We start from the raw sequence: 20,190 nt of genomic DNA, 5'->3' as shown, positions 1-20,190 counted from the left end.
TCCAATCAGAAGCAGGCTTTCATCCAGACCTTGAAACTACAGTTCTTCAACTTCTGCTGGAATCAGATTACAGAAGCGGAGAGCCTCTCCAAACGCAGCAAGTGTTCAAAAAAGCAAGGGCGGGGAAGCAAGTGCTTTAGAATGCTATGGGGCGTGGAGGCAAAACGAAGGGGCTAAGCAGCCCATGCCATTCCCTTACCAACCCCCTTGGCCACATCCCTCAGACGCCTGCTGTGGGGCAGAAGCACAGATTGCAGGAGGAGGAGCCAAGGGGATTGGTTAAGGTCCAGCGCCTGAAGAGCAGGCTTGGTGCCTCAGAGCAAGGCCTGGCACAGTTCCCAGGTGGGGGTCTGTCTGGAAGTCAGTGACGGATTTATGTATAAGCGAAACAAGCTATATCTTAGGGCCCCACTCTCTTGGGCCCCCCAAAAAAAATTAAAGGGGGAAAAACTGGATGTACATTTCCAAAATATAAGATTAAAAAACAAATAAAATAAAACCTACATACAGCAACAGTGTTTTGTGTTGTGTCGTATGATGTAAGTCATGGGCCCCTCCTGCTAGCATGCTCCCTTAATATAACACTGGTTTGCTCGTTTATATAGGGTGCCTGCATTCTGCATGTGCAAATGGCTTTAGATACCTGTTAGGGCCAAAAATTACCATACAGAATATATTCAAAACAAAAAACAGTGACAATTTGTTGTTGACAAAGGACAGCTGGACATACAGTGGTACCTCGGGTTACATATGCTTCAGGTTACATATGCGTTAAGTTACAGACTCCGCTAACCCAGAAATAGTACCTTGGGTTAAGAACTTTGCTTCAGGATGAGAACAGAAATTGTGCTCCAGCGGTGCAGCGGCAGCAGGAGGCCTCATTAGCTAAAGTGGTGCTTGAGGTTAAGAACAGTTTCAGGTTAAGAACGGACCTCCGAAACGAATTAAGTACTTAACCCGAGGTACCACTGTATAAAGGGCCCCATTATCTTCAGTAGCTTAGGGCTTCATCAAACCTAAATCGGGCCCTGATGGAAGTGTATGTTAAGCAGAGCTTCATGGTGGAAAGCAACACACAAGGGCAAAATGGCAGAGGAGGCAAAAGTGCAACTGACTCACCATGGCTTTCCCACACATAGAAGACACGAGGAAGAGATGGGCAAGATGCTCTATGCTTTCTGTGGTATTTTTGCACATCTGTAGTCAAGGAATAGAAACTTTCATCTCCATTCTGTTGCGCCTTGTTGAACATGGAAGTGTGTGTGCGTGTTGTGTGCATGAGAGTACTTGTGTTGTGCGTTTGAGCCTTCAGCTGCTTAAAAGCACACCTGAGAGAATACAAGCACATGCATTGGTGTAAGGTAAAATATTTATACCTATGTTGTGACAGAGTGTCAAAGCATGCACAACTGCATTTTTGGTATGGGCCACTGGCCAATTTAAAGTTTATAAATTGTGGCCTTCCCCAGTTTTCAAAAGCTTTCACATTTAATCTTTGCTATGATTTCCCTTGCTTAGCAGTTTATTGTAGTTTTTGTCGTAAGCTAATGTTGAATGAAATGTTTGCATACAAGTGTGTCATCTCTACCCTAAAGGGGATGTAGTATTAGTCATAAAACAAGATAAAACTACTCCTGTAAGACTTGCTTCTTTAAATCATTCTACTGGCCATTAATTAAAGTAATTAAAGTCAGTGTGTGCCAGTAACATTTGCAAAACTATGTTCTCAACACCACGGCCTTTCTGCTTTAAAAACATTTTTTTGCAAATGCAGCACCAGAACGTGGGTGCTTTATTTCCATGGGACTGTGATGAAATCTGGATGCAATTTCCAGATAAGGAAAAGGATCCAAATTCTGAAGCTAAATCATATAACAGCCAGATTCTGGATATAAAATACTTTGGGGAGAGGTATGGACAGAGTGCAACTACACAGGGTGGAGGTGGGGAAGAGGCCAGCAATTCAACAAGTCAAAAAACAAGATGTTGTCACAAGGCCTAAGCAAATATAGAGCTCCTGGGATTAACTTTGCAACAGACTTCTTTTGCAGATATCCCCACCTGCATGAGTTTTCTTTTATAGATCTAGTATATATCTATATCCTCTATATCTCATGGTGGTTATACTCCCACATCAGTGGCAAGATCCTGCATGCTGTTCTGTGGTAGAGAAGCTTTTTTAAAAAGCAAAGATGGAGAAATGAAAATGAATTCTAACTTTTTTCTGGACACTTAATATTTCAAATATTCTGCAGTTGCTGTTCAGAGGACTCTCTCAGGATTCAAACAGGAACATAAATTGTTCTGCTGGATTCCTCTACTTTAAAGGTCCCTTGTTAATTCACATCCAGATTCATGTAAAGATTATATTTTATCTCACCAACCCTTAGCACAGCTGTGTGTGCAACAGCTCTTGTGTTTGTTTGGGGGGGATTGCATTTGATTTTGTATGTAAAAGCTTTCTTCATCTCATGTTTCTTTCATTGAAATTGCATTTGTTTTGCGTTTTCTTCATGTGCTCATTTTGTTATTCAGTATAGTTTCAAATCTCCATTGAAATTTCCCCTCCCCCCTTTTTTTATCTATTTATTTTGCCCATTGCTACACTAGAGCAGATATTGGAAGCTACCACCTAACCCCTCAGATGTCATCATGCAACATCATTCCGTTGCATTTTCAGCAAAAATTAGTAGCTACCAATGGAAAATGTGATAATTGCTGCAGCTGATGCCATTTTATCTTCCCAGGTATCCCAGAATTACCCTGTGTTGGAAGCTTCTGGGGAGATGGGAGGCTGCCAAGAGCAGCTACTGCTTTCTGCTCTGCTGCCAGCAAAAACATGTAATCCCCACCCACTGAAAACCTTTAACAGTGCTTCCATTCTTCCATGTTTCATCCTCTGAGCATTGGGATAAATGTGATCTGGACCACTAGTTGTTTAGTTTTCCATTCATCACAAAACATATGCACACCCCTAGATGCAATTCAACTGTAATCTGTCAGAACAGTTGAAATCCTGCTACTAAACACATGCATATTTAGCACAACTGGAATAAAATGGACAATTCCACTCAGAAATGAAATTGGTTTGAAATCAGTTGTCCCACTGCAGACATAAAGATTATTTTGATGATTCAAGGTTGTTCTTCTCAGAGACCAATTCAATACATAGTCTCATTGTGTAGTGTCTTGTGTTTTCAGCATTTTATACTACCTCAGCAATATAAATGTTCTTACTTTTTCAAGCTCAAACAAGAATATGATTGGGGTATATTGGCTGAATGAATCATCTACCCTCATAAAAATATGAAGTTATAAAAATTATTGCAGAAAGTTGCAGCTGCCCCATTCTGAAGTCAAAGGGTTTGTAGGCCCACAGAGAGACTGGGGTTTTGGTGAGTGATGATCCTTAGCGATTGAAGATCCAGCCAGAAGACAGACCTTTTCTGAGAATCGATGGATGTGGTTTTATGAGTAAGAGCTGCATAACCGGTCTCCAATATCATTAAATCTTTATGCTGTAGCAGTGCTTTGCATGTGCAATGTAAGAGAATGTGACTGCTTTATTTCCTGTTGATGGAGGGAAATATTTGGAAAGGGGTGGGTGGGTAAATGTGCATACAGTGTTTTATTTATTTTTTCTTGCTCTGGGCATCACACGTATGTTCTAAATAGGCTCTTTAAGTATTGCATTTGTTCATTGTTTCTGACACTTTCTTGAAGAGTTTCCTTAACCAGCTTGCAAAGCTGAAATGGTTGATAAAAGTGGAATACCACTGAGCCAAGCAATTAGTAATTAGTATTTGTACAACCCACATAGTACGCTCTGGAAATTGTCGAATTCACCTCAGCCAGTCTTAGCCAGTATGGTCAATGGTCAGGGATGTTGGGAGTTACAGCCCAACAACAACTGGAGAGCACCATACTGGCTATCCCTGCTCTAGGCTGTGGTCCACACTCCCAAGGACTTTCTGGTTCATGTGTTGGTTAGTCAGTGCATTGATCCAGCTGAGCTATGTGAAGAAACAGCCTGCCAAAATAAATGTGCAGTTAGTGAAGTTGTTACTAGCGAGCATGCTGTTCACACATGCCCATGAGTTTTGGAATGCACTGTTTCACTGTGTATGTAACATCAAGCCATAACCCCTGATTAAGCAGAAGAGCCTGTGCATACAGCTTCCATTTTGTTCATTCCTCCAGTGAGGAAACAAACCATGTAGTGGCTGGCTTAGCATTAGTGGCTGGCCCAGGAATTGTTTCTCCCAAACAAGTTACAATTGAGATTTGGCTTTAGATTGTGGTTTGCTTGGAGCTAAACAAACCACAAGTGTTGGGTCAGATGTAGTTACACTAGCCACTCTGTGGTTTGTTTGCTCACGGGAGGAAAAGAAGTGCAATGTGGGAGACTTTGAGCTGCAAGCACCAGCACATAGCTTGTACATAGCATAATTTGCTTAGCCATAGCCTATGGCTCCGTGCTGCACCTGAATGTGGCCATAGTGTCCTCAGTTTGATTGCTAGCAGCCTCATTGTTTCTTGGGGCACAATTGGATTGTATAGTGATTGGGCTGATAATATAGTGACTTGTGAAAGGTCACCCAGTGAGCTTCACGGTTGACCATCCAAACTTAATTCTACTCATGAATTTTTTTCTTGAGCAACTAACAACATATGTGAGAACTCATAATTGTAGCTAACTTGTGGCCCTCAGGTTGCTGGAGTCCAGATCCTACCAGCCAGCATGACCACGGTGAACAGTGATGGGAGTTGATGTCAAGTTACATCTGAAGGCCCACAGATGCTCCATCCTTGTTTACCCCGTGGAATGCATGAATGCAGAACTGGGTACAAGTATGGCTCCAGGTCCAGCAAAAGAGTTGGTCAGTAAGTGTACAAGTCTTCTTGCATGTATTTCAAAAATAAAATCCTATTTTGCTGGTTTGTCAGATCCAAGACCCGTGCAGTATTCACAGACCTGTCACGTTCATTGTCATATATTTATTTTCAGTCCTTAACTCACTGCAGGGCAATTCTCAGTTCCAGCTGTGATGCTTGCTTTGTAAAAGTGCCCCTCTATTGAATCTTTGTGAAAGGTAAGGAAACTATTAAACTGTGTGAGGTAACCTTTAAATTAGCTGCTTTTTCTGTTAGCAGGATTAGACAGGATTTTGTCCTTTAATTTCGCTGTTTTTCTGAACTTACATTTGCATCTTTCAAGCTTCATAAGGTATTGTTTAAAGTATTATATTTCATTTATTTGAAGAAAGATGAAATGATTATTTAAAGTGTGAAGGTTTATGACATTTCTTCCTCTGTATGTCCAAGTTGCAGAAACCATATTTTCACCACAGTTTGCAAAATGTTGATTCTTTAGCAAAGTTTCCCCCCACCCATATTATCCAATTGATACTGTTGAACTGCTTTCTTGTCTTCATTAGCTCCTTTGTGAATTCCTGTTCCTATTTAAGTGTTGTTGTTTTTTAAAAAAGCACACAACCTGTACCTTGTGCAAGAAGAAAAAGATTTGATAGTTGGCATTAACAATTTTTTCTATTGCGCAAGACAACTGGCTCAGTTTTTGCTCAAAGCATGGTTTTCACTGCCAATATTCTATATTTAACAGACACACAATTGGCTTGTATTTTGAAGATGCTTAAAGCATCCACAAATTAAAATATATGCAATTTGGCTTGTCATTCAGAATACATCTCATGAGAACCTTTGATCTGTTTAGCAATAGTGACTAGAAGAGTAATAATAATAATAATAATAATAATAATAATAATAATAATAATAATAATAGAGCCCAAGGGGGCTTTTGAATTGTTTTCCCTCAGACAGGAGTCTCTTTACCTCATTGCATGGCAAATAACTCTGGAAAATGAAGGGGAAATTTTCAAAAGCAGTTTGTAGAGTCATGAAAGTAAGCAGTACACTGGAAAACATAAAATAGCCCACTTTGTGAGATTGATCTGGGGACAGTTTGGGGATGGATGATGGTTAACAATAGTCTCAAATGACTAATAAAAATAGTCTCAAATGACTAATAACAATAGTCTCAATTGACTTATTGTATAAGGAAGGCTAGCAGGATGTGGCGCTTAATCCATCTGAGATTTTCAGAACATTGATTATCATTCCGAAAATATGCATGTTCTTCTTTAATACCATGTTTATACAAAAATGCACTTAGCTTCTGCATAAAGTAGTCTGTGTTGCTACGTTTACATGCTTACCTTAGTGCAACATCCTCAATGAGTAGATTAATAAAGTAATACAGTAATCAAATGCATGCAATGAAAACAAAATATGTATTAAAACATTGTCTAAATGTTACCTTGTGTATTTCAAAGACATATCCACGTAGTTAAAAAATGAGAAACAGACAAGAAATAAAAAGCAGGATGTATTTTTCACTTCTGCTATACAAAGTCAACATTTTTGTGCAAAAGATTTTGAAAAAAGTACTGTCAAGTGTCTGAAAGATTTGTGTATATAATCCATACAAAAATTATTTTAATAAAAAAGTCTGAGAGGTTGTAATTTACACAGTATTTTTTCAAACATTACAGTGGTTTCAAAATAATCCAGATTGATTACACCTGAATAAAATTCAGTAATAAAAATGCAATTTTCTAGTAAAAAGTTAATTCTAATTCACATTATTTGAAATGACATACAAAAGTTATCATAGAAAATTTCTAAAAAATTGTTGTGTACAACTGATGGAATGTAGGCTTCCCTTTTCAGGGTTATCACTACAAAAGCTATTTATTTTACTTGAAATAATAAATATTCTTGGGAAAACTGATTGTCTGTTATAAAATAAGAATTTAGAGTTTTCTTTAATTAAAGGGTTGCATAGCAACAAAGAGATACAAAAATTCTATTGCAACTACAGATATAATGTCAAGAAGTATAATTTTCACTCACTTAGCATATGCAGTTCCAAGAGGGTTCTATTGCTTGTCCTAGTTTATGCATGAGCTTAGACATATCATTAGACAGAAACTGTTTACATACTCAAAACTGAATATGTCTGAACAAAATTCTTGTCTAGAAAGGAATTGTCATTTTGATAATATATTGCACATCCACTACACTTCTGATTTGTGGATGCTGTTTAAAGGGGGGAAATAATAAAAGTCAATGCCCAATGTGTGCCATTAAAATGAAATACAAGCAAATTTATCAAGGTGTTTGGTTTCACCCTATCTCTGGATCAGGTACTTGTGTCTTGTGGTGCCCTCAAACCACATTAGACCAAAAAAGAGTACAACTTCCATTCTACAGGAGCATACTTAATCATCCTCAACATTTTTCTTAACCACATTCATTCATAAAAGTGACCAATATTAAAATGGGTTTAGAATAATAAGATTGCTGAGGCAGAAATTACAGAACTGTGATTAAATAAAACGCATCACAGTTAAGTTTCTTTTTCACTCACTCACACACACACACACAAATTTCTTTCTCCTTGGTAGCTGTAAAATAAGGGTTCACCCAAGATATTGAGTGTAAACTCCATTTTTGAAAAATACGGTTGGCACCTCTTTATCCTGTTAAGCACAAATAAACTTCACAGAAGATACTTATTGCAAATATCTCTTTATACAGCCAGAAGAATCTCCAATAAAATATTTGAATATAAATCTCCTCTAAAAACGTTCTATATTCCATATTGTAAATAGGTTTATTTACAAAAGTCTTGCTTATTTACATCTCTGCTGAAATCACGGTCTCATTATGTCCATGAATACTGGAATCTCCTAATAGAGATGTCTGTTTGGAGTCAATTTTGTAGGGTTTTTGAGTTTTGTTTCCAAAAACGGTTATACTAATCCCACTTGGATGACTCTGCATAGACATATGAGACAGCAAAGGAATATTTGCATCCTGATTAGATCCTGAAGAGGGTAAGCTAGTCACATGCCCGGTGCTGGTTGATCCACTTGCACTACTTGGCGAACGACTCTTTGGTGGAGGACAGTGCTGAATTACTCTGGGTGGGCCTGCAGGCTGGTAGTGAGCAGCTGGGAAAGCAGCATATCCAGGAGGAATTGGATATCCATTTATAGGAATAAATCGCTGGTTTTGAGGTATTGGTGGGCCAATAAATCCAGCAATTTGGCCTTGTGGTATACCCTGTGCTGGAAACATGTAGTTAGGGTACCTAGGGTTACTCAGGTTGCTAACTGGGCTTGCACTGAGAGAAGTTGTCTGAGTGGTAGCATTTCCACCAGAAGGAGTAGTAGAACTAGTGTGACTTGACAGCCCCTCCCAAGAACGCAGCCTGGCATGGATATCTTTAAACCTTGGTCTCCGAGATGGCAGCTCATGCCAACATTCGGTCATCAAGCTGTACATTCTGGGAGGGCAGTCTTCAGAGCATGGCAAAAGTTGTCGCTTCCTAACCATTTCTATGACCTCTTGGTTACTAAATCCATAATAGGGCTGGAGACCAAAGCTGAAAATCTCCCACAGGACAACACCAAAGGACCAGATGTCTGAATCGGAAGAGAATTTGCCATACAGAATTGCCTCTGGGGGCATCCAACGAATGGGTAAGAGGGACTTGTTTTGAACTCTGAAATAATCTGCAGAGTAGATTTCTCTTGACAGTCCCAAATCAGAAATCTTCACGTGGAGCTGTTCTCCAATTAAAATATTTCGAGCAGCCAGATCCTTGTGAACAAAAAAATGACTTGATAAGTATTCCATCCCTGCTGCAATCTGGACCGCTATGTGCAGAAAATCTCCATGATCTAAGCTAGATTTTACAGTACCATCCTCATCACTGCTGCACCCAACATCTGAATGTGGTGATCGCATTATAAGAAATTCATGCAGGTCCCCTTGATTCATGTACTCAAAAAGCATGCAGACTGGCTGCTCCTGAGTCACAACGCCAAGAAGGCAAACAGTGTTGGGATGATGCAGTTCTGCCATCAGAGAGGCTTCCTGCTGGAACTCTGCCCACTGTTGTGGATTGTTGCAGTCCTTTAGGGTCTTAATTGCAACCAGCTGAGCATGATCCATGCCTGGTAGATAAAGGTGTCCCTTGTAGATTTTGCCAAAGGCACATTCACCCAACTCTTCCATAAAACGGACAGCAGATAGAGGCAGCTCTTTGGCTTTGCTCTGTTAGAAAGAAGACGACATGTTAACAATAAATTTGGATGATGGCTAAAATCTCAGTGCCATACGTCTGATACTGTAGGAGGATACTATAAGAAGAGTGGTGTTGCAGTGGTTTTCAAGACACCCCTTCCCATTTCTTTACTTTATAGATACAGAGTTAAAAATAATTCCATCATAAAGCATGTGAACTTCAATGTTTCCATTCATGAAGTAGGTGACAGTAATTGAGCGCGGAACTCAATGTTCAGGACCTTTCGGAAATTAAGTTTTCCTTTACTTGAGATCCTTGCTACTCTCACTCCAATTTTGCCAAAGCAGTATTGCAAACAAAAGAAGAAAAAGAAAAGGGGAGGAGCAGAAAGCCCCAATGCACTTTATTATCATTTGAAAGTGACACTCAGGACTGAATTCTAATTTTCCTAACCATTTACAAATTTTAGATAAATACTGTGTGAATTAATATATCGCAAAGGCATTTAAACAAGCAGCCAGTTGACTGTGCAGTGATGGCAGGAAATTAGCTGTATTGTTGAGACACAGATGGTTTATATTATACAAATCCTTTAGGCTAAAACTTGTTTAGGTCTGGCATATTGTAAATTATATTTTAGTAATGAAAGTGAAATGACCTCTGTCTGACCTCATGCAGGATTGTCTGTTTTAACCAACCTAGTGGAAAAGTATGAAAGAAAATGAAGTCATAAAGTTTTGGCAGGAAAGGGGTTCATTTTAAGTTAAGCAGTTATAAATCTGCTTAGTTTTTGTTTGACGGGTATTTGTCATATGGTGGTGTACAAAATGCAAAGAAGTGTAAAACACATATGAGGCACAATGCCAACATAAACCAAGTACAAAGGAAATTTGTCAGGGGACACTTTATCTCTATCAGTTACTTCTATTAAATGAATGACAAGAGTGGACACAATTTATGATATTATACTAAGCATGTAGCAAGTGCCTTGAGTTAGGGATTACTCTGTAGTAAATGTGCTTAGGATGGCAGCCTAACAGTGCAATCTTATACGTAGCCACTCACATGCAAGTCTCACCGAGTCCAATAGGGCTACGCTCTAAGTAAACGGGTACAGGATTTAGTCTCATGTACAAAGCCTAAGTCTCATGTACAAAACTGGGGGTTTGGTTTAGTTCTTGTTTTTATTGAATCAGTTAGCATATGTCCAAACTCAATACAATTTTATATTCACAGAAGAAAGAATATTTTATGGAGTGGAAACAATTGTAATATTGTCCTACTAGTATTTGTGAAATGCAGTCAGCTGGGATTGACACATCATTAGGAAAACTATTGCACCCAAAAGAGCTGGAAGTGACCAAAATAGCAAAGGTTCATTGAACTAGAATACTAAGTGGAAACATTTCTCTTTTATGACATAAGCATATAAAGTAGATTTCCCCAACAATACCTTTGGTTTATATGCATTCAGCATAGACATCTCTACGTTCTGTCCTCTGACATGCTTAGGCTGCCTTTGCACTGGAGGGGAAGAAGACTTCTGGTTGTTGCGGCAAATACAGATGAAGAAAAATAGTAAGGCAATAGCCAGGGGAATTGTAACACTTGGCACCAATATGTAGAGGATTTCCATTTTATTCTTCTCCTTGGAGTCTTTTGTGTCTAATTCAGAAAAAGAGGGGTGGGGAACAATGGGAAGAAAAGCATAAAATCTCATGCTAAAGAATGCAGTTTTGTACATGAAATAAAACACAAGTTTTGTGTGCCACATGAACTGTTTCTGATGACTGTTCTATTTCTTGACTGAGCAACAATAATACCAGATAGTTGTGTGCTATTAAGTTTGAGTACAGTTCGTGGATAGCCACAGATCCTATTTGGAAAAAAGCCAGCTAAATCCAAACCATTATCATAAGAATTTATTCAGAAACCATGGGGTATGAAGTGCACTTGGAGGAACATTTTTTAAATCCCCAACAAATAATTATATTCACATTAGTGTTGGATTTCATGCTTCTCTAAAAGGCCTGACACATGGCAAAGGTATTCTTTAGGAAAAACTTGACAGCAGATGACAAAGAATTTAGATAACCTGGACCAAAAAGATAGATACCCACCCAAACTGGCTATGGTTGCCCTGTAATCAGATAGATTAGACATTAAGAAAAACAAGAGCTTGGTGCATAGTTAATTGTTTCTGTAATGCTGTATTTTGGCAGAGCAGCAGTTGTGTAGCTCAAAACTGCCTTAACGGGGTGAGGGGAACCAATTGTTTTCTCTGCAGAGAGTGGGTTTACGTAAGTAACATCACAAAAATGTCCATCTGTGGTGCCAATGCTATAACCCATAAATGGGCTAGGTGCCTCTCAATGCCTTCCACACACACAAAAATTGGCTGAGACTTTTTGATTATACTGAAAAGTTGCCAACATATTTGGGAAGCCAGACAGGTATACAATGCCTTGGCCAAACCAAATGGGGTGGAATGTTTTCCATATCTTTTCAGAAAAAGCCACATAGATAATGTATACTATTTCAGAGAGCCAACAGATACTAGAGTTTAGAACCCTGAAGGAATGAGGCACTGCATTATCTTAACTGTGACATGAACTTCATTCCTAAAATTCAAGTGCAGGCTAGTTCTCAAATTTCTTTTAAGTAGTTCTAATTGTGCTTTTCTAGTATGGGCAAAAGTACAACTCTTAATCTCTGGCTCTCTGATTCATTAGGATTTTTGTGTGCCATCCATTGGTTAATTAGTGGCACTGTTTGAATGTGACAAGTGCTGAGAAAGAATGCCATATAGGCTTCCATTGTATACATCGATAGGTTTATATCTCCCACTCTTGGGTGTGTTGTTCTTTTTAAAATATTTGAAAAAATGCCAAAGGTGTTGAGTAACATTCTGTGTAGAGTTCAGAAGACCCTAATGCTTCATGGTGAGAAAATGAATGGAGCTGCTTATGGAGGATGGAAGGAAGGAATGGAGGATGGAGAGAGAGAGAGAGAGAGAGAGAGAGAGAGAGAGAGAGAGAGGAAGGAAGGAAGGAAGGAAGGAAGGAAGGAAGGAAGGAAGGAAGGAAGGAAGGAAGGAAGGAAATGAGACAGGTGACAAAAGAGTTGAGAGAGCCTACTGTTGTAGGTGGCATTTCGGACTTTCCAAGTGTCCAAGTGTGCCATAAAGCCCACTTAGAATAGGTCAGCCTGGTGCTCTTCTGTCTTTTGCAATTGAGTAAGCAAGCCATGCAACAGAGAGAGAGACCCACTTACATCTGTTGTAGGCATTTTATGTACACCTAAGTCTTGCATGCCAGGTGGAGGAAGGGAACACCCTGAAAGATCCTCTGGGAGGGATGGTAGTGGTGTGTGAATGTTATTTTGCTGTTGTTGTTGCTTAGTCATTTAGTTGTGTGCGACTCTTCATGACCCCATGGACCAGAGCACGCCAGGCACTCCATTTAGTCCTCCTTAATTATTAATCTTGTGTTTTTATATGGCATATTTCCTTTTTGTTTCTGGTATTCTCAACTCCTACCTGCACCCCCCCAAACCATTGGAAAGAAAGAGAGGTGCATGTAGATATTATACTGTAATAGGAGGAGAGTTGCTCTTATTTGTTCTTGATCATGCACACTTTGGAGTGTGTGGGGGGGGGAGGAAGTTAATGGAAACTTCCCTCTCTTGTAAGATGCTTGTTTGCGTAATACAAATGTTTCTATTTCCATTTTTTTAAATGCCTAAGGCTGTGAGTTTATCTTTTTAATTTCTCCAATATTAAAAGATAATGGTCTTCCCCATTCCTGCAAGAACATTAACCTCATGGGGACTACACATCACTCCTGGATTGCAAACAGCTGATCACTGCTGACACCCACCACCCACTCACTCCTGAAGCAGCCATAACAAATGCTGGCCACTAAGGCATGCTGCCAAAAGAATTGGGGGTTCCATCCAGAAAAACCAAATGCTGGTCTAGTTCAAGCCCTGCCCAGAGAGGTAAGTGGGAGCTTGAACATTAGGCTGACACATCTTGACAGCAAAGTCAGACAAGTCGGAAGAGAAGATGCGAACTACTAAGTCAAAGAAGCCACATGTAGCAAAGTGATGAAAGATGAGAGAGACCAAAACCATCACAGCCATTTGATGAATCTTTCAAGGATAAGAAAAGAACAGACACTCTGAATTTTTGGCAGCAAAACCTGTAGTAACATTTCACCTCTTTCCCTCCTTGTTTAATAACAGAAAGAAGTACATGATAGGAGGCATATGCTGAAGCTCAAGGAAGTACATGTTTCGAAAGCATTTTAAGTTCAACTCTAGCTGTATTTGACATTCCCTTTTATTCTGCCCTGTCATATTTGAAGGTTTCAACAGAAGACGTCTGAAAAGTCTCAAGGACAGTGTTTCTGGAATGATACTACTGTTTCGTGATAGCCAATATTTTTCATCAGCCAATATTTTTCACAGGAATATGCAAGTAAGATCCATGCTACGGATCAGTGCTCACTAGTAGAACTTTTAAAATACTTTCAGGGTTGCTTTAAGGGCTGTGGTGATTTTATCCTTTGGATAAATTATAACTGTAGGATCGGAAGTTTGTTAAACACATTCAGGAGTTTATCTTGTAGAGAAGTGTTCTGGAAACCTATTGTCCCAGTTTGAATGTAACGTTCTCAGTTCAGCAATCTGTGTTTTGATGGAGCAGAACTGAACTTCAGGGGAGGTTATCGAGGGCTACTAGTCATGATGGCTGTGTACTACTACCTCCAGTATCATAACTACGCATTGCTGGGGAATACAGGTGAGGACAATGCTGTTGTACTCATGCCCTGCTTGTGTGCATCTAGTTGGCCACTGTGAGAAAAGGATGCTGGACTGGATGAACCTTTCTTCTGATCCAGCAGGGCTCTTACATTTGTATGATTTCATGGTTTGTTAAACCATGGCTTGGAATAACATCTGGACCAAGAAACTGGTTTAAGTGCTCACAACAAACCACAATTGCAAACCACAGTTCAATCTTGGTTTGTAGAGATCCCTTTAAGTGATAAGGCAGTTTCTCAGTTCAGAAGTCATGGGAAACTGTAATTTAATAAACCAGAAGTCAGAGGTGTGTGTGTGGGAGAGGTGCTCAAGTTCACTGCTTGTTCCTGCTTTAATAAATGTTTTTTCTCGGTCTGGCAGCTTCATGTATGAACCAGCCCATAGTCTGGTAAGACTTTAAAGCACACATTAGTTTTATATATTTATATGTAGTACTATATTTCGGTATGACATGAAGGCCGGCAAAAGTATGTATGCCTGCTAAGCTTAGCTAACGTATGTAAAACATACATTCCTAGGTACGGGTTGATTAGAGAAAAATCACTCCTTATATTCTTGCTTTCCCTTTTTATATAACTTCACATCAGAAGGTGGCAGGCAGGAGCTGCTTATGGTTAAAATTAGCTAGTACTGGTAGATACAATCGTAACACTGTACCTTAGCTGGCAGCTTCACGTCTATTTCAGAACTTCTTGGGCCTATTAAGGAGAGTGGAACTATAAAAAAACTAGAATACCGGGGGGGGGGGTATTCTCCTCCCCTACCTGTCCTTGGTGGCTCTTTTCCTTAGGGAGGAAGCAGAAATTTTGGGAATACTTCACTACCACCATAGTATCATAGTCATTATGTTTACACTTTTGCAATCTAAAATATCTTACTCCTGCTATTGTACATCAGGAGTCTCCAGGCAAGCTGAGATTATTTTAGTGTCCTTTCTTCTGAAGCTTCATGCACAAATTATTCACCAGTTATGTAGAATTATAATAATACTACAAAGCCTTGTTAGTTTTGAATAGATCTCAATCAAGTGAGTTTCCTTATTCAACCGGCCATCAATTCTGAGTATTCTGTTTAGGGACATTACAGTCCTAAGATACGTCACACTTCAGTAACATTGTACACATTTCAAAATGCTGAACAGTGCAAATATTACCGTATTTTTCACTCTGTAAGACGCACTTTCCCCCTCCTAAAAAGTAAGGGGAAATGTGTGTGCTTCTTATGCAGCGAATGCAGGCGGGAGGCTCTGTCAGCGCTCCCTTTAAAGAGCTGCGTGGAGCTGCGGAAAAGCCCCCAAGAGCCGCACACACACTCTGCGCGCTCTTTAAAGGGAGCGCGGCTCTTGGGGGAGCCTTAGCCACACGCAGCCTTTCCTGGGCAGGGGATGAAGGCTCCCCTTGCCCTCCCTTGGGAGAGGCTGCGTGCAGCTAAAGCAGCCAGGACAGCGAGTGGGATCCATCCCGCTGGCTGTCTTGACTTAAGCCATAGCTGCGCGTAGCCTCTCCCGGCCGGAGAGGCTGCGTGCGGCTAAAGAAGAAGCCAGAACAGCGAGCGGGATCCCGCTGGCTGTCCTAGCTTCTGGCTTAGCCACGGGATGAAGTCTCTGCAGGGGAGCGGGGAGCCTCCCCTAAAAACTAGGTGCATCCAATCGTCCGGTGCGTCTAATAGAGCGAAAAATATGGTAATCTGAAAATTCTCCAGTTCGAAGTAATATACTTTTCTGGAACAGAGAGGCTGCTTTGCATCTTACTTTTTACATAGCTATTTTTAGTAACATCTAAGCTGATAAAATAATAATTGAAGTCAGACACATGCACTATAGACCTGATGGGGAAATAGTATCAAGCTGCAGAATTCACAACAACATGGGTGGTAAAACTGGCATGTCAGCCACAAGAAGCAATTTCAACACAGCCCATGGGCAACTGTAGAAAGTGAATATGTTTCTTTGTATGTGTATGGGTCTCTTTTGATAAGCATGCTGGTGTGGTCTCACAGTTCCCAGAATCTGCCAGCAGCTTCCATGGAGATCCAATATGTTTCCCATCAAACGCAGGAATTGTGGATGCTGCTTAGTATTAAGAAAGCTTCCCTGCCTCAAACTCTTTGAAGTCCAACAATGAGAAGATAGACACGATCCATCAGACTCTTGTAATTATAATGAAGCCTGGAATGTCGCTTGCCTTCAGGCCTTCGTGTTCCTCATCCACACCTCTCCTGACGGTGCTCACCAGCAGAATATGAGTCCTCCTCAACTCTCTGCACCTTATTCATCTTTGTTGTAGGGCTGAACCCTCGGCATGGCTCATCATTGTGTCAACTGTGGTTTTTTGAGAATTCCTTTTGCTACACCCAGACTTGGGCTTCCCTTTCAAAATGGGAGAGTTCTACTACACTTACCACAGGCAGGGATGTCACAAAGCTCAGATTTAAAATTTTCGTCTAAGGTGAAGCACCATGGAGCCTCCTTCTGATTCCCTGGGTTTCGACAATAGGAGTGTCCCCCATTCAGCTCTGGGTATCGCACAGCAGTAAACGTGTGCGTGTGGGGGTACTGAGAATTCCATGGCTGGCACTGTCGCCCAGACTTTGTGACACTCATTGTCCCTCGGTAGTCTGCTCCTGTGCTGTTGTAACATTTGTGATCTGTAAATGACAACAGCAGTTCAATTGTGGTGAATCAGAGGGGTATTGTGCACATACTGATTGGTGTAAGAACATGAAAGTGAGAGAAAGTATCATTGTGCTGACCCGTGTCCTTCAATTTAATTCAGGTTCTCAATTTGCAGAGGCCATAATGCTAGGCTTGCTATTCATTCATATACTTGAGAACATACAAAGTTTAGGTTTCGGGAATTAAATAAAAAAACACTTATCCCAAATATTTTAGAATAAAAGACATATAAGAAATCAAAACTGCCCTGGAAACCTGAAATTAATCCCTTACTTTGGCATGAAAGAAAAGAGCGGCTGTGAGATCCAATTGTTGCGCTATCTTAGAAATACAGCCATTTGATATTATGTTAATTCTAATCAGTCTGTGATCTAACATGAACTCTACTCAGTGTCTGGAGTCAGGCCTACTAATGTAGCAAAGAAGCACTGCATAGAAACCTTTGGCCCTTTAAGAAGTCTTTACTTACCATTAGTAGTGCTATTTACTTTAATGGAATGGCTAATGGGGATTTTAATGAGCAAGGCTTTGGATTCCAGACACTAACTGGCGTAAGAATAGTACAAAAAGCAGTTTAAAATATAATAATAGTTACCGTATTTTTCGCTCTATAACACGCACCCGACCATAACACGCCCGTAGTTTTTAGAGGAGGAAAATCCGTAGGCATGCCACCCGTAGGCATTCCCTCCATAACACGCACAGACATTTCCCCTTACTTTTTAGGAGGAAAAAAGTAAGTGTTACGGTGCAAAAAATACGGTAATTTATATTTTGAAATGCACTACAGTGGTACCTCGGGTTACAGATACTTCAGGTTACAGACTCCGCTAACCCGGAAATAGCACCTCGGGTTAAGAACTTTACCTCAGGATGAGAACAGAAATTGCGCGCCGGCGGCAGTGGGAGGCCCCATTAGCTAAAGTGGTACCTCAGGTTAAGAACAGTTTCAGGTTAAGAACGGACCTCCAGAATGAACGAAGTTCTTAACTTGAGGTACCACTGTATTCTAAATAAGCAGCTTGCAAACTAAATCCAAACAAGCGGCTGGGTGCATTGGAAGATGGATTCTGGCATAATGAATGGGGCTTCCTACCAGGCTAGTAATTGAAAATATGAACTTCTGTGACCACAAAGCATATTACTAATTCTTCTTGACGTTTAGTCCTATCCAAAGATGGGTAGGATATTTTGTATGCAATACATCAAGTTTACAGCTATCACTCACTCTTGTTGATCGGATCTGCCATAGGGATGCCAATGCGGATACAATTTACAGCTTCTGGGCTATCAGGCTGTGGAAGATCTTCGCAATTAGGCAGCTTTAAACGCATCAGAATCATCGGGTTGGATCTTGCAAAGATGTACTCAGTTTGGCAAAGGACATTTTCCAGAATTTCACACTCATCACGGCACAGATCCCGTGGCTTTGCAGCTGAAGAAGTCTCATCGCAGTATGGGAAAGCGTAATGGCAGAGTGAAGGAATGGCAAACTGGGAACATTTATCAGATAAATGACTGGACGTTCCAATCATAGTGAAGGCAGCTGTAATATACACATACCAAAAAAGTTTAGGCAATACAATGTGAAGTGACATATTCAGCACCATAATTCTTGTTCATAGCCTAACCAGGGGTAAGCAAACTTTTTCAGCAGGGGGCCAGTCCACTGTCCCTAAGACCTTGGGGGGGGGGGCAGACTATATTTTGAAGGGGGAAAAAATGATGCAAGAGCACCATGAGCCCCGGTGGCTGCTTACCTGTGTCTTGCGAGTGGCAGGGGCTGGCAGTGGCGGGAAGATGAGAGGCGCGCAAAAGGGCTCCGGAGAGAGGCTGCTTAAAATGGTGGCCGCTCGAGCGCTGCTGCTGCTGACACCAACAAAGCCCAGCCCCCTTCCTCCTCTAAGCAGAGCAGGGAGAAGCCAGGAGGAGAGAGGAGGCGATGCCGCCGTGTGAGGGAGAGGGAAAGAACGCGCGCTGGCGGTCCACGCGGTGATTGCCGGACCATCCACGGGTCAGATCTAGAAGGAAACTGGGCCTGACCCAGCTTGCAGGCCTTAGTTTGCTTACCCATGGCCTAACCACTTCCAAAATAAGATACGTAATGGGAAGTCTATCTATGTGGAGATGAAAGTCTGTTTGAAATTTTCAAAACTTATTTCACATTGAATATTGACAACACTGCATGAATTGTGACCTGACCATGCTGAAGGTCACGTGCTATAGACTCCGTTCTCCTTTTGCTGCCTGTGTGGAACTGAAACAGGGTAGTTGTTAAGCAACTAGCAAGTTACAATACAAGGCCTGAGTTTGATGGGCTGACTGACAAATTGTGAAGCCCCGCTTTAAGGGACACTGGTCTATAAAGCAGACATTGGGTGGAATCCAACTGATGGCCTTCACAACTCACGGAAGGGCTTTTGATACTGTGGCCACCTTCACTAACAAAAGAACCCTACAGCTGCTGCATAGAAGGTTTTCTACACTGTTCTGAAGGTTTCTCCAACTCTCTGGAGCTGATGGGGGGGGGGAGTTACTTGGGGCCTGCAGGGAGGAGGAGTAAGCAATAATAATCTCCCATCCTTTTCTATTAGCAGAGGTGTTCACAGGAGCAAAAGCCCTTTTGTAACGGGAACCAACTGGACTTCACCCCTAGTGACATTGAAGACCCCTTTAATGCAGCTGGAGTTAAGTCATTATAAATTTACCATTCTGTTTTCGATAGAACTTAAGCACCAGTAACTTTGTCTGTAGCCTTTGTATATATTATAAAGTTAAATGGTTGTAAAAATACACACACAGTTGATGAAGCTTAAAAATATATACAAATATATTTTCATTTTACATCTTTTTAAGCATCAGTTTCGTTTTCATGGTAGCATTTCCAAAAGTTGTAATGTTTCTTTCCTTAAGAATATGTTTACACAGAGCTAACCATATATTCTGCTGCCTATGAGTACATTAAACATTCTAAATCCCAAGCAAGCTTGCTATAGTGTAGATTATGGTAAGGTCAAGAATGATGACAATCTAGTTGAAAACAGAAGCAAACTTTACATACCAGTAATCTGATTTTCTATTTCACCCTGCATATGCAAGGACTCCATATAAATGGTTCGGTTTCCAATAAACCTTGCACATGCTATCCCTCTGTATGGCTGACAAAATCCATCTTCTTCATATTCATCACTAAAATCAAATAGACACAACTTAATTACACTCTGATGAGCACTGTAGAGGCTGTTCTCAGTAAAGAAGTAGGGTGCCATGGAACCTTAAGGACCAGGAGAAACTAAGCAGCATATAGAAATATACAGTGTGAGTAAACAATAATATTCAAAGCTGGAAAGATCTACAGTTGCCTCAAGCTACGAGTGCCATAGAAAGTCTGGGATGCAGCTGCTGGGTGACCTTGGGCCACTCACACTTCTCTGAAGTCTCTCAGCCCCACTCACCTCACAGAGTGTTTGTTGTGGGGGAGGAAGGGAAAGGAGAATGTTAACCACTTTGAGACTCCTTAAAGGGAGTGATAAAGCGGGATATCAAATCCAAACTCTTCTTCTTCTTGGGAAAC

General features: G+C 40.7%; 1 protein-coding gene and 1 long non-coding RNA gene across 5 annotated transcripts in view; one reads left to right on the top strand and one right to left on the bottom strand.

Moving 5' to 3' along the window:
• Positions 1 to 8: 8 nt before the first annotated feature.
• LOC308586819 lies at positions 9 to 10,768 on the top strand. Of its 2 annotated transcripts, none has more exons than XR_014008065.1 (4): positions 9 to 113; positions 5,009 to 5,093; positions 8,456 to 8,567; positions 10,352 to 10,561. It is a non-coding gene; the product is annotated as an uncharacterized lncRNA (long non-coding RNA). The 2 variants fall into 2 exon arrangements; XR_014008064.1 differs by lacking the exon at positions 10,352 to 10,561 and adding an exon at positions 10,628 to 10,768 and having other exon boundaries at positions 11 to 113.
• Positions 6,394 to 20,190, bottom strand: part of ROR1 (receptor tyrosine kinase like orphan receptor 1) — a 166,168-nt gene continuing 152,371 nt past the window's right edge. For all 3 annotated transcript variants that reach the window (XM_081193688.1, XM_081193687.1, XM_081193689.1), the window contains exons 5-9: positions 19,678 to 19,805; positions 17,845 to 18,162; positions 16,343 to 16,588; positions 10,569 to 10,780; positions 6,394 to 9,144 (exon numbers count right to left, since the gene is read on the bottom strand). In XM_081193688.1, the coding sequence (XP_081049814.1) occupies positions 7,720 to 9,144; positions 10,569 to 10,780; positions 16,343 to 16,588; positions 17,845 to 18,162; positions 19,678 to 19,805 (2,329 nt within the window). In that variant the 3' untranslated portion in view covers positions 6,394 to 7,719. The remainder of the gene's footprint in view (positions 9,145 to 10,568; positions 10,781 to 16,342; positions 16,589 to 17,844; positions 18,163 to 19,677; positions 19,806 to 20,190) is intronic.

Source organism: Podarcis bocagei, assembly GCF_964188305.1.
Source record: "Podarcis bocagei genome assembly, chromosome: 5".
Taxonomy (NCBI): domain Eukaryota; kingdom Metazoa; phylum Chordata; class Lepidosauria; order Squamata; family Lacertidae; genus Podarcis; species Podarcis bocagei.
Note: the sequence above shows the minus strand (reverse complement) of the source record. Positions and strands in the feature narration are given on the sequence as shown.